We start from the raw sequence: 12,655 nt of genomic DNA on the forward strand, positions 1-12,655 counted from the left end.
GGTAACAACATACCTTTATGGAAAACCGAGCGTGGCTCAGATAATAAGGAAATTCACAACCTGTGTAACTGGAAATGCAGTTGGGGCAAGTACCTAAGGATGAGGTCAGTGACTCACAGGTGTCTTCAGGAACCTGGGATCTTCCATGCTATCTTTACTGTGGCCCTTCCAGGGGGTTCCATGACTGTGGACAGAGCAGCCTAGGATATTGCCTCCTTGGTTTGATTGAGACAAGGCAGATGAGCTGAGAGCAGGCCTTTAATCCCAGCACCCAGGAGGCAGAAGCAGGTGATCTCTGAGTTCAGGTCTACAGAGCAAGTTCCAGGACAGCCAGGAGGGCTGCACACAGAGCCCTGTCTCGGAAAGCCGGTGAAACAGACCAGGCAGACCCTGTCTTCACCTGCTCTGTTGTGGCTTCCTATGTTCCGATGACTGTAGTGATCATGGTTCTGGGAGATAATATGAGCTCTGCTATCCCTTGCTGAGCAGAATGGAGGATTCCTTAGGAAGGGGAAGAAGCGGTGGCTAGGCACCCTGCTAAGGCTGCTGTTTAAGTGCATACAGAATTTTGTGTCACCCAGAAAACTTAACATCTAAAAGCATTTTCCATCAGAGGAGGTTAACAGGTAGTCAGAATAGGTTCTGGAAGGAAGGAGGATCCATGATTCTGCTTTATTAACGCCTGCCTGTGTTCTTTACAGAGACTCTGGGGATGTTGCTGCCCTCAGGGGGTGAGTCCAGTGCCTTTTGTTCTCTCTCATCCGACTGTGTCTGCTGAGAGCTCGCTCACTCACTCACTCACTGTGTGATGGTTTTTCTCCCATGATTCAGCTCTCGGAAGTTTAACATTCTGGGCACGAACACAAAAGTGATGAACATGGAGGAGTCCAACAACGGCAGCTTGTCTGCGGAGTTCAAACACCTGGTCGGTCACCCGAGGGGGAAGAGGGGCTCCGGGAAGGAGGGCGGGGTCCCCATACTGGACAGGACAGGTGGTAGTGAGAGAGCTTGGCACAGCTTCAAGTGACACAATGACACTTGCCTTTTTCTTTTTCCTTTCTTCCAGACACTGAGGGAGCAGAGATGTGGCAATGGAGGCCGTGCCAATTGTGATGTAAGTTTTGTTCAGGCTAGAAGTCAGTGTTTTCTTTGAGGAAGAAAGGTAAAGCGCTCTGTCTCTGTCTCTGTCTCTGTCTCTCTGCTCCCCCTCCCTTCAACCCAGAATTAATGACTTTAACCTGCTATTTCAAATGTTTGTCATTTAGAAAAGTGATTTGATCTGGGCCAGTGTGACATTCAGAAGTCACAGGTGCTGAGGAGTTTTCTAGTGAGGAACATTTCCCTGGGTGTTGGGGAGCTGGCTCCCTTTCAGCAGTGGGAAGTCCCTCACTGAGCTGTTACCCACACCCATTTGGTAGAAAAGTTTCCACATTGCCCGGGGCTTCCCAAAGTCCCTTGCCACCACCTGCCAGCTGGCTCCATTTTCAGTGCCTGGTGAGACAAAAGACATCACGTCAACAAGTCAGAGTTAAACAGCAACAATCCCCCCCATCCCCAGAACTCAGGAGCTGAGGCAGGGGGATTGTGAGTTTGAGATTATTCTGTCATTCAGCATACATGTAGAAGAACTGGAAATTCATTCCTGAGAATTCATTAGTAATTCATGTACAGATAGGGGGCTGCAGTGCTTGACTTGAGGCAGTGAAGGTTGTCACTCTACAGTTATATGTCACTTTGGAAAGTGACTTGACATAAAAATGAGGACACCCTGTAAACCAGCAGTTCCAGTCTTGGGAATTGACAGTAAAGAAAGCTTTGCATAGGTGAACCAGGGACAGATAACACAAACACAGCCACGAGTCACTCTCTTTACATAGCCCAGACCCCTCAGCACTGGGATCATGATCTGTGGTGTAGGCACAGTGGAATACTCTACAGCTCTGAAAAAAAGAATTGGGACCTGCATGGGACCACTGCGGGGGTGGAGGGGTGCGGTCAGGAGCAGAAACATACTGAGATTGCAGGTCACGTGAAATACACGTGCTTGGAGAAACAACCATGAACACAGATAGGAGGAGCGGGAGACAACAGCGACAAGACACAGCAAACTGCAAGAGAAGGGGGACATTCACCTGGGGATTTCAGTGGATGACTTGTCCTTATTCCACATGGTAGCGCTAGGCTGTAGCTCAGCACTGGGGAGCGGGGGACCCTGAGTTCCCTCCCTAGTGCTTGTAAAAGGACAGAGGGAGGAAAGGAGAAGAAACCTAAGCAGCCTGCCTGCCTTCCTCCTTCCCATCTTCCTCCCTCCCTCCCTCCCTCCTTTCCTCCTTCCCATCTTCCTCCCTCCCTCCCTTCCTCTCTCCCTTCCTCCTTCCCTCCCCCTCCTTCCCTCCTTTCTCCCACCACCCTCCTTCCCTTCCTCCCCCTCCCTCCCTCTGTCCCTCCCTTCCTTACTCCTTCCTTTCTTCCTTTCTCCCTTTTTCCTTCCTCTCTCTTTCCTATCCTCCCTCACTTCCCTCTCCCTCTCTCTCTCTTTCTGTCTGTCTGTCTGTCTGTCTCCCTCTCCCTCTCTCCCTCCATCCCTTCCTTCCTTTCTTTATTTGTCTGTGTTTGTGTATGGTTGTGCATGTGCCATGGTGTAAATGTAGAGTCAGAGGACCACTTGCAGGACTGGTTTTTCGTTCTACCGAGTGGGTCCCAGGAATCAGGCTCAGCTTAGCAGGCAGATGCCCAAGCCCACAGAGCCATCTTGCTGGCCCCCAAATAAGGACGTAAAGTGGGTGGCTTACCATTGGATGCTCATGGCTTTGTGACTCTGTGTGCCTTGAATGTGTTTTATAAAATACGGTTATATGTTCTGTCGGACATAACAGATCAGGCTTGAGGACCGTGTCCTTGAGGGTCTGTGGGTGGAAGAAGGAAGCCAGAGCTGTGTCCCCGACCATGGCTCTGAAGCGACCTTGCTGTTGTTGTAGGCCTCCTTGATTGTGACTGAGGAGCTGCACCTGATCACCTTTGAGACCGAGGTGTACCACCAAGGCCTCAAGATCGACCTAGAGGTGAGGCCTTCACGGAACCAGGCAGCTCGCAGGCGGGGGTGCGTGCGCAGGGGTGCCAGGGCAGGGGTGCCAGGGCAACAAGCCTGCTGGGATGGCGCTGTCTGCCCAGCCTGGGTCTGTGCTCATTATCCATCTCTGAAAAGTTCCTGAGAGCCACCCCTGCCCCCAAGAGTTAAGGCTTATTTGAGTACCTGTTACGAAAATCTGTATTAGTGATTCTTTAGAATCCATTTGATAAAGTTTGGGCAGGTGAGTCTTAGTAGTCATCATTTATAATTTCTTTTCTAGCTTTCTTTCATTTTTAAAGATTTACTTATTTATGTTGTATATGTGAGCACACTGTCACTCTCTTCAGACACAGAAGAAGGAGGGAATCACATCCCATTCCAGATGGTTGTGAGCCACCATGTGGTTGCTGGGAATTGAACTCCGGACATCTAGAAAAATAGTCAGTGCTCTTAACACTGACCCATCTCTCCAGCCCCTGTTTTCCATCTTTCTTGATCTTATTAAGTTAGACCTGGAAAAGCAGACATCCTTGTGTTTGATTTCTAACACCTCAGTTTCATGGAAAGATGCAGATTGTTTGAATTTCGAAAGTTGCCTTCCAGGTGTGTCTCTGGAGAGTCGGGGCTGAGGGCCAGGTTAGCCTTGGGGTTTGAGTTAGTGCTAGTTTTAGGGCCTGATTTTGAACAAGTTAAATTTCGTAACTTGTTCATGTTCAGATGTCAGCCCTGCTGCGCTCTCTCTCTCTCTCTCTCTCTCTCTCTCTCTCTCTCTCTCTCTCTCTCTCTCTCTCTCTCTCTCGCTCTCTCCCTCCCTCCCTCCCCTCCCCCCTGTGTTCTCACTGCTGCCTGCCCTTGCCATCAGGGTGGCCGTACTGTGATGTTTAATTCTAACCTATTGAGACACAGGTGATGAGGGTTGGGAGCTGTGAGGGCCCAGCTGTCCCACTAAGTCACTCACCGCCTGTCCCCATACTCTACAGACCCACTCCTTGCCAGTCGTGGTGATCTCCAACATCTGTCAGATGCCAAATGCTTGGGCATCAATCCTGTGGTATAACATGCTGACCAACAATCCCAAGGTGAGTCCCCCGCCGCCACGCCCTCTCTGAAATCCCTGAATCTTGCCGCTTCCTCTCTCCTGCTCCCCCCTCAGGCTGCCAGTGTTGCTCTCTCATCCATGTGAACAATGTGTAATGCGTTCTTTCTTTCACTAGAACGTGAACTTCTTCACGAAGCCTCCGATCGGGACCTGGGACCAGGTGGCCGAGGTGCTCAGCTGGCAGTTCTCGTCCACCACCAAGCGCGGGCTGAGCATCGAGCAGCTGACCACGCTGGCTGAGAAGCTCCTAGGTGGGAATCGCCGGCTTCACATACACCTGGCCCCGGGGGTCATCCAGGCAGGGTTTCCCAGGGTCAGCCAGGGCAAGGCAATATGCCAGGGCCAGGCTGAGAAGCTGGGATATATCCCGGTGTTCCTTTTCTTTAGGACACATGGAGGAGGTTTTGTGGGTTTTGTTTTGTTTTTTATTGCCTTCAAAGGCACTGTTCTGTCTTACCTGGGGAGATATTTTAAGTGTGTTTGAAGACTAGTAAAAGCTGGTATTCCTTGCCCATTTCTTTAAGAAACCATAGACACTAGTTTAAATTTTTTCCTCCCTTTAAAAAAGTCTGGACTGAAAGTAGCTTTGCCCTGTGCTGCCACCAAATACAGCCTTTGGCCCCAGCTGCCAGCCTTGCCACTATGTTGCCAGTTCTCAGACCACACAAGGATTAGCAGGTGCCCAACAGGACATCTGTGCTGGCCTAACCCAGGGGTCAGATGTTGGGGTTGGGTGTGTGTGGGCATGTGTGTGCATGTGATACCCTGTGGTACCCTGTAAGTACATGAATGCAAATACACGACAGTGTTGTAAATTCTGCTTAAGAAGTAACTTTGGTCAAGGCTGAAATTTTGTTGTTTTGTTTTTTCCTCTTCCAGGGCCTGGTGTGAACTACTCAGGGTGTCAGATCACATGGGCTAAATTTTGCAAAGTAAGTGATCTTGTTGATTCCTTTGGTTAGGAGGTGGGTGTGGGGCGCTCATGTGTAAGGTGGGTGTGGGGGGCATGAATACTCAAAGCCTGGGCCCCTTTCTCCAGCAGCTATCAGGAGCTGCCTGAGGATAGAGGAACCGTGAGGGTAACGGCAGCAGAGTAAGAAGGCTCTGACAGGAAAGGGTTCGGATGAATGGTGATGGACTTGGCTTTCCCATTGTTCTTTTCTCCAGGAAAACATGGCTGGCAAGGGTTTCTCCTTCTGGGTTTGGCTAGACAATATCATCGACCTTGTGAAAAAGTATATCTTGGCCCTTTGGAATGAAGGGTAAGGTTAGACTCTGCAGTAAGGCTGCACTGTTGTAACCTTGTCACCTGCCCCCAGCAAGCCCGTGATTGGTTGTGGTTGGCTGCAGGTACATCATGGGTTTCATCAGCAAGGAGCGGGAGCGGGCTATCCTTAGCACAAAGCCCCCGGGCACCTTCCTGCTGCGGTTCAGCGAGAGCAGCAAAGAAGGAGGGGTCACTTTCACTTGGGTGGAAAAGGACATCAGTGGTAAGAATGCTCACCTGCGCCTCCTCTCTCACTGGCTCCACCTGGTGGCCATTGGCAGCACCTGGCTGCTTCATGTTCTGGGTACTGCTGCCCCCTGGAGGGCAGAGAGGGTCTGTGCCTCCTCCTGAAGGGGTGGCTTGCCAGTTTGTTCTGCTCACTCATTTGGCTAATGCTTGGGTAGAAAAGTGTGATTTAAATCTTACTTCTGTATTCCTTTTCCTGCCTACTCCATTAATATATTTGAGGTAAGTGTTTTGCCTATGAGCCAGCTGGATCTCTAAAAGCAGCCTGGATATTGCCACAGTTCCAAGTCACTGGGTAGGGCATTCAGAGTCTCCAGCGCTAGACGGGCACAATCTTTCCTTCCATGTTCATGGCAGGCAAGACCCAGATCCAGTCTGTAGAACCATACACCAAGCAGCAGCTGAACAACATGTCATTTGCTGAAATCATCATGGGCTATAAGATCATGGATGCTACCAACATCCTGGTGTCTCCACTGGTCTACCTCTACCCTGACATTCCCAAGGAGGAGGCATTCGGAAAGTATTGTCGGCCCGAGAGCCAGGAGCACCCTGAAGCTGACCCAGGTAGTTGTTGACTTTCCATGGCTCTGCCTTCACTATCAGGGAAAAGTGCAGATCCTGGGAGGAGGGCCGAGGACAGGACTAAGGATCTTGTGGGAGTGGGGGAAGAGCAGTTTATCAGGTCCCTGACGGGGGGGACTCAGGAGTCAGAACAGAAGCAGGCGTCGCTGGGAGCTGGGAGGGCTGAAGATGAAAATAGCATCCCCCCCTCTCTCTCTCCCTCCCTCTCCCTCCTCCCTTCCCCCTCCCCCTCTTCCCTTCTCCCCCCTCTCTCTCACACACACATATACACAGCTAAAACACTAAAAAGAGAAAAATGAGGGCAGATCTCTCTGATGCTTCTCAGGTCAGCGAATTCCAGAAGACCTGAGACAGATTTGGGTCCAGCATGCTTTGCTGTCCTGAGTTAGCAGTGCCAGGAGTTTGAAGAAAGGCTTTCTGGGGCCGGGCGGTGGTGGCACATGCCTTTAATCCCAGCACGTGGGAGGCAGAGGCAGGTGGATTTCTGAGTTGGAGGCCAGCCTGATCTACAGAGTGAGTTCCAGGACAGCCAGGGCTACACAGAGAAACCCAGAGAGAAACACACACACACACACAGAGAGAGAGAGAGAGAGAGAGAGAGAGAGAGAGAGAGAGAGAGAGAGAGAGAGAATGAGAGGGAGAGAGAGAGAGAGAGAGAGAGAGAGAGAGAGAGAGAGAGAGAAAAGAAAAGAAAGGGTTTCTGGGACAGTGGTTGTTGGCAGCGCGGGGCAGAGCTGACAGCAGGCTGGAGGTGTTGCTGTTCAGGAGGTGACAGTTGGAGGGATGCAGTCTTGGCATTTAAAATGTCCAGCTGCTGAAACAAGATGCACGTACTCTGTGGGAGTGTCTGCAGCTGTAAATGAGCATTTCTCAGCTCTTCACAGGGGGCGCCTAAGACTACAGGAAACACATTTCTATTACGATTCATAAACGCAGCAAAATTACAGCTATGGAGTAACAACGAAAATGTTATGGTTGGGGGAGGGGTCACCACAACATGAGGAGCTGTATTAAAGGGTCACGGTGTTCAGAAGGTTGAGAATCACTGGTATAAATTATACAACAAATTAGAAATTATGTTGTGTTAAGTCTGTAGTGTCTGGGGCTGTCCCCAGCATTAAAGAGTGAGAGGTGTCTGGTCTGAAGTCATTTCACACTTGCTGCATTGACTCTGCCCATGTCCTCATGCTGGCGAGGAGCCTGGTTTTCTGGGAGTGTTGTTGGTCAGGGCACTTGCCGGGCTCTGAGGTGCCGTGTGGGAGCTGGCCTCTGTGCACCTGTGCACAGCTCCCCCTGCCGCTGTCCACCATTCTTGGAGGAGTCGGGGTGCTTGCGGACAACGACGGTTACTTTCCTTTTCCTTTGTTGTACTGTTGAGTTCTCTTCCTTGTGTGGAGGAGTTCAGCTCTCACTTCCTGTCTGTCCCTTATCTCTGCTTCCACCTTGCCTTCAGTTGGAAGATCTGTTTATCAGTCCCTTTCACACTAGCCTTTGTTCTTCTCACAGAGACTTTGAAGTCCAAGCGCTGATCATTTGACTAATTTTGCTTTCAAGATGCAGGCCCCTAGTCAGAGGCCTCTACTTCCATCACCATCCCTGCTGTAGGCTGCCCAGACACCCCTCAGGAGCAAGGCCCTGGGCATGAGAAAGGCACCCACTGCGGGAGGGGCCTGTCTGTGAGCACAGCGAGGGTGCACTGAGGACTCAGGAGCCCTGACAGAAGGGTAGGGGTTCAGATGAACCACTTAGGGAGGTGAGCCTGTGATGACCCCTCCCTCTGCCTCTGCTACAGGAGTGTTATGGTATAGTCCTCACCCAGAGCCTCTTCCTGGGTCTTCCTTGTCTGCTAGGAGTCTGTTCTGTACCCTGTGTCCTTCTGGAGGGATTCTGAGCAAGTTCACCCAGACAGGAATAGGCTGTCTCTTCTCTTTTCCCTCTTGGTTCTGTGTCCCACACTGCTACCTTGGTCAAAGAATAGTTCTGAGCTCTCTTGACCATTAGAGAATGAAATTCTTCTCTCTCCATCTCTAATTTATTGTATATGCGTGTGTGTGTGTGTGTGTGTGTGTGTGTGTGTGTGAGTGGGGGGGAGAAGGGGTCCTTGTTGGAGGACCTTGAGGGTATCAGCTCTCTCCATGTCGTCCCTGGGGACAGAGTTCAGGTCATCAGGCTTGGTGACAGATGTCTTTAGCACTAAGCCATCTCCCTGGTCCTCTCTGTCTCTCTAGAGTGAAAGTTCTCACCCTGGAGAACTTTTTGAGAACTGTGGACAGCACACTTGCCTCAGTAATTCCTTTGGTTCTGTGCCGAGTTAACCTGTTTCTTGGCCACAAATGAACTTGGATTTTCGTCTAGGACCTCTTTCCAGTCTTCTCCCAGGGGTTTGTCTTGGTGGATGCTTGTAAGCCCCAGTGTTATGTCTGTGCTTTTCTTAGCCGACCCACAAGGCCCCAGGCCTACTGCTAGCTTTGTTAACTGAACCCCCAGGGCTTCCTGCCAGTGTCCCCAGGGCTTCCTGATTGCTTGGCCCAGCATTTCAGTCCCACATTTCCAACGTAAACGGCAGAGATGGAGGCCAGCCAGGCCTGTCTCTCTCTCCCATCCCACACGAGAGAGAGATGGCGCCCTGGCCGGGTTTCCTGGCTGTCGCCCAGGTACTAGGACCCAGTGTCCTGTCTTTCCAGTGGCTGAGGTGTGCTTTCCTGCTTGGGAGTAGCTTTGGAGCCTCCAGCACTAACCATCTTAAGCATTTAGTCCTGTTGGTGTCTGGACTGGTCACCAAACAGGAAAGTCAATTCACAAGTATGACCAGATCTCAGGAGAAGCCTAACACTACACAAAGTGGTTGACTGCTCAGGCAGGGGTCTGGAAGGATGCACTAGAGTTGGTGGTAGTCTGGGTACAGGTAGAGGTAGGGGCAGATGTCTCTACAGAAGTCTTTGCAGCTCAGGAAATTCTATGGAAGAGACAGAACTTCAAACTGCAAGACAGGATGTCTCTCAGAATGTGATGAGATGAGGGAGGGCAGGCAGCCCTAAGAGGAACTGCAGTGCCCTGCAGCTTCTGTGCAAGGTTGTCTCAAGCCATCTGGGAGAGGCAGGAGGATTCCTCTTGCATGTTCTCAAAGCAAGCCACAATCAGTTAAAGCCCGGTTTCCTCTCTGCAGGCGCTGCCCCTTACCTGAAGACCAAGTTCATCTGTGTGACACCGTAAGTGGCCGCCCTTCCCAGTTTCTCATTCATTTCTAGTGTCCTAGTGTCCTCAGTTGTCCCCAGGAATAGGGAGGACATGGGGTGAGAGTTACCCGTGAAGGGCTAGAAGCCCCTGGGCTTGGTTAGTGCTCAGAGTGACCTTGTGTGTTTAAAAAGCTTGAGTTTTTATTTTTTCTGTTGGAGACCAGAGTTTGATGGCTTGTGTGTGTGTGTTTGTTCTTTTTTTTTCCCCCCTCCATTGTGTCTTGTCAACCTGGCCCTTCCCATTCCTGCCGTCCCCCCTTTCCTACAGAACGACCTGCAGCAATACCATTGACCTGCCGATGTCCCCCCGCACTTTAGATTCATTGATGCAGTTTGGAAATAACGGGGAAGGTGCTGAGCCCTCTGCAGGAGGGCAGTTTGGTGAGTGTTTACAGAGTCAGGCCCCACTGATGCTTGCATGAACAGAGCCAGAGCCTGCCATCCACTCTGGGAGAAATCGGTCTGAGCTGGGTGTGGTGGCCCAAGCCCCAGGTAGAGGCAGGGAGACGCAGACAGATGCAGACAGATCTCTGTGAGTTCGGAGGCCAGCTTGGTCTAAGGCTGAGCAAGTTCACCCAGACAGGACTAGGCTGTCTCTTCCCTTTTCTCTCTTGGTTCTGTGTCCCACACTCCTACCCAAGAAACCTTCCTGTGTTTCTTGACAAAACAAAACAAAGCAAAACATGGCTTTAGAGCCATGTTCTGCTAAGGAGACAAGTCTCACACACGTGCAGTTTCCCAGTAGCCACAGTAAAGCACTAAAAAGGGGCAAGAGACCTTGGTCCCTGAGGTGAGCAGCATGCGCGTCAGCATCAGAGTGGCCATGGACGGCCTCCCCCGGCCCGGCCTCCTCTGTGGAGTCTTTGAAACGCAGTGGTTTGATACCTTGATTTGGGTTACTCTCAGCTGCTCAGTGACTGTGTGTGGCCAAGGCTACCACATGCAGGGCAGCCTCAGACCTCTGAGAGAGAGAGCAGGGCTGAGGTGGAGACTGTGCTCTTCTAGGTGGCAAGGCCCTGTAAGGGGCAGGAAGTCTGGCTTTTCTGACCTTGCCCATGCCTGAAAGAACAGGAGACTGGCTAATGTGGTTCCTGGACCCTGTCTGCTTACAGAGGGTGGGGATTGTAAGCCTGCTCATCTGGGGACTGAACTGGCTCCCTCTGTGTCTGCAGAGTCGCTCACGTTTGACATGGATCTGACCTCGGAGTGTGCTACCTCCCCCATGTGAGGAGCTGCAAACAAGCCACGGAGATGTGACAGACACCTGCCCTGCGTCCCACCCTAAGCAGCCAAACCCCACAGCATCTGAAACTTTGTGGTTCCAGATTTTTTTTTTAAATCTCCTACTTCTGCTATCTTTGGGCAATCTGGGCACTTTTTAAAATAGAGAAATGAGCGAGTATGGGTGACGCGCTTTTATGTACAGAGGAGAGCACTCTGAGTCCGTGCTGGGTGAGAGCAGGAGGCTGGAGGGGGCCTTCCGTCCACCTGCCCTCCTGCCTCAGCAGTTCGTGGCTAGAGAAGTGCCTCCAGTGCCCATGGAATCCTCTGCCCAGCCCTGCACTTTCAACCTTGCTAATGTCCACATAGAAGCTAGGACTAAGCCCATAGGTTCCTCTTTAATTAAAAAAAAATAATTAAAGGGCAAACCACACTGAAACAGTACAGCCTTTCCGTGTCAGAGAGAACTCAGTTAACGGCCTCGCCGGTGCTTTAAGCTATCTTCAAGGTGATCATCTATATAAACCCTGAAATGGTTTCAGATCAGATCTGTAAAGACATCTGAGAGCTGTGGCCCGGCCTCTGGCTCAAACACACAGGTTAGAGAGAACCTAGATATCCCAGACTCTTCATGAGCCGGGTTTTGTTTACCCAGCAAGCTTGTCAGTTGGAGAGGTGAGGTAGGCCAAGGGCACTGAGATCCTTTGTCACCGCCCTCCCTCTCCCCCTCCCCCTCCCAACTCAGACTCCAGACCCTGTCTCAGGGTCAGCCTGCCCTGTGGGTGCCTTACTGGGCCTAGGGTCAACCTGGCTTCCTTTCCCACTTGCTGGTGGTATGTCCCCTTCCCGTGTCCACAGGAAGTCCCCTGTCCTGTGTACCTTGGAATCCCTGCCTCAGGACCTTGTGTCGAGGGATTGCCTTACAGGTTTGAACCTGACTCAGACTACAGGTCCTCAGCAAAGCTCAGGGAGCATGGTCCTTCTCCTGTGCGCTTGGTTCCCAGTGGAACCTGGAACCACAGGGCAAAAGCTGATTGATAAACTCCAGGTCTGCCCTTCATATGAGCCGCGTATTCTTGGCCTCCCCTGAGACTGGCGATTGTCTGCTCCCCACTGGGGCTCCCAGGTGAGGTGAAACAGTGCCCGCACCTACTGTGGCCTTCATGTCACCTGCTTGCCTCAGTCACTCAGCTTACTCGAACACTGACTCAAAGACACCTCGCTCAGCTGATCAGTGTCTGTGGAATTGTTTCTCTCCAGTTACCCAGTGTCTAAATTAAGGGCAGTGAGGACATTGTCTCCAAGACAAACTGCTTGCCTTGACCACCCCAGCCTTCTGCTTTGAGACGGTTACTGCTCTCCTGTCCCCAGCAACGTCCTTTACTTACACAATAAGCTGAACTCGTAAACTGAAAGGGTTAGAAAGGCCAGGCTGGGCATGTTGACAACTTTCAATCCTGGGGACCCAGGAACAAGGTGAGGGCTTCTCTGGGGCAGCTGTTGTACCTCAGGGGCTCGGGAAGTCTGCGTGCCTGGGCTAACCACCCTGCTTCCCTCCCCTTGGCCCTACTTGGCCCCCCTCACCCAGCCATGCCTGCAAATTGCTTAGCCTCTCCGTACAGTGGCTTGTGTTCTGTCCTAGCCACTGCACTCAAATTCCAATGTATACTTTTTAGTGTAAAAATTTATATTATTGTGGGTTGTTTTGTTGTTGTTGTTTGTTTTTGTATATTGCTGTAACTACTTTAACTTCCAGAAATAAAAGATTATATAGGAACTGTGTGGCAGGGGCTGGCTGGCTGGCTGGGGTCACGTGTGCCCAGCTTGTGCGTGCACGAGCCTTCTGCTCAGGCGGAGCTGGGCTAGGAGCATGTGAGAATCAAGAGGGGACAAGCAGCCCAGCTCGGTCGAAGTTGTTTGCTTTTCATTCC

The 12,655-nt window shown here is 51.3% G+C and overlaps 1 protein-coding gene across 4 annotated transcripts in view; it reads left to right on the forward strand.

Annotated features, from left to right (window-relative positions):
* The window catches only part of Stat3 (signal transducer and activator of transcription 3), a 51,489-nt gene extending 38,988 nt beyond the window's left edge, over window positions 1-12,501 (forward strand). Inside the window, exons 12-24 of one of the 4 annotated variants that reach the window (XM_052197056.1) lie at window positions 702-731; window positions 832-925; window positions 1,067-1,114; window positions 2,979-3,062; window positions 4,051-4,149; window positions 4,285-4,420; window positions 5,049-5,101; window positions 5,337-5,431; window positions 5,520-5,659; window positions 6,040-6,249; window positions 9,434-9,476; window positions 9,822-9,884; window positions 10,676-12,501. In XM_052197056.1, coding sequence (XP_052053016.1) covers window positions 702-731; window positions 832-925; window positions 1,067-1,114; window positions 2,979-3,062; window positions 4,051-4,149; window positions 4,285-4,420; window positions 5,049-5,101; window positions 5,337-5,431; window positions 5,520-5,659; window positions 6,040-6,249; window positions 9,434-9,476; window positions 9,822-9,846 — 1,057 coding nt within the window. In that variant the 3' untranslated portion in view covers window positions 9,847-9,884; window positions 10,676-12,501. Of the gene's footprint in view, window positions 1-701; window positions 732-831; window positions 926-1,066; window positions 1,115-2,978; window positions 3,063-4,050; window positions 4,150-4,284; window positions 4,421-5,048; window positions 5,102-5,336; window positions 5,432-5,519; window positions 5,660-6,039; window positions 6,253-9,433; window positions 9,477-9,771; window positions 9,885-10,675 lie in introns of all 4 variants that reach the window. The other 3 variants (XM_052197053.1, XM_052197055.1, XM_052197054.1) reach the window with 3 other exon arrangements.
* The last annotated feature ends 154 nt before the right edge of the window (window positions 12,502-12,655 follow it).

Source organism: Apodemus sylvaticus, chromosome 10 (genome assembly GCF_947179515.1).
Source record: "Apodemus sylvaticus chromosome 10, mApoSyl1.1, whole genome shotgun sequence".
Lineage (NCBI taxonomy): Eukaryota > Metazoa > Chordata > Mammalia > Rodentia > Muridae > Apodemus > Apodemus sylvaticus.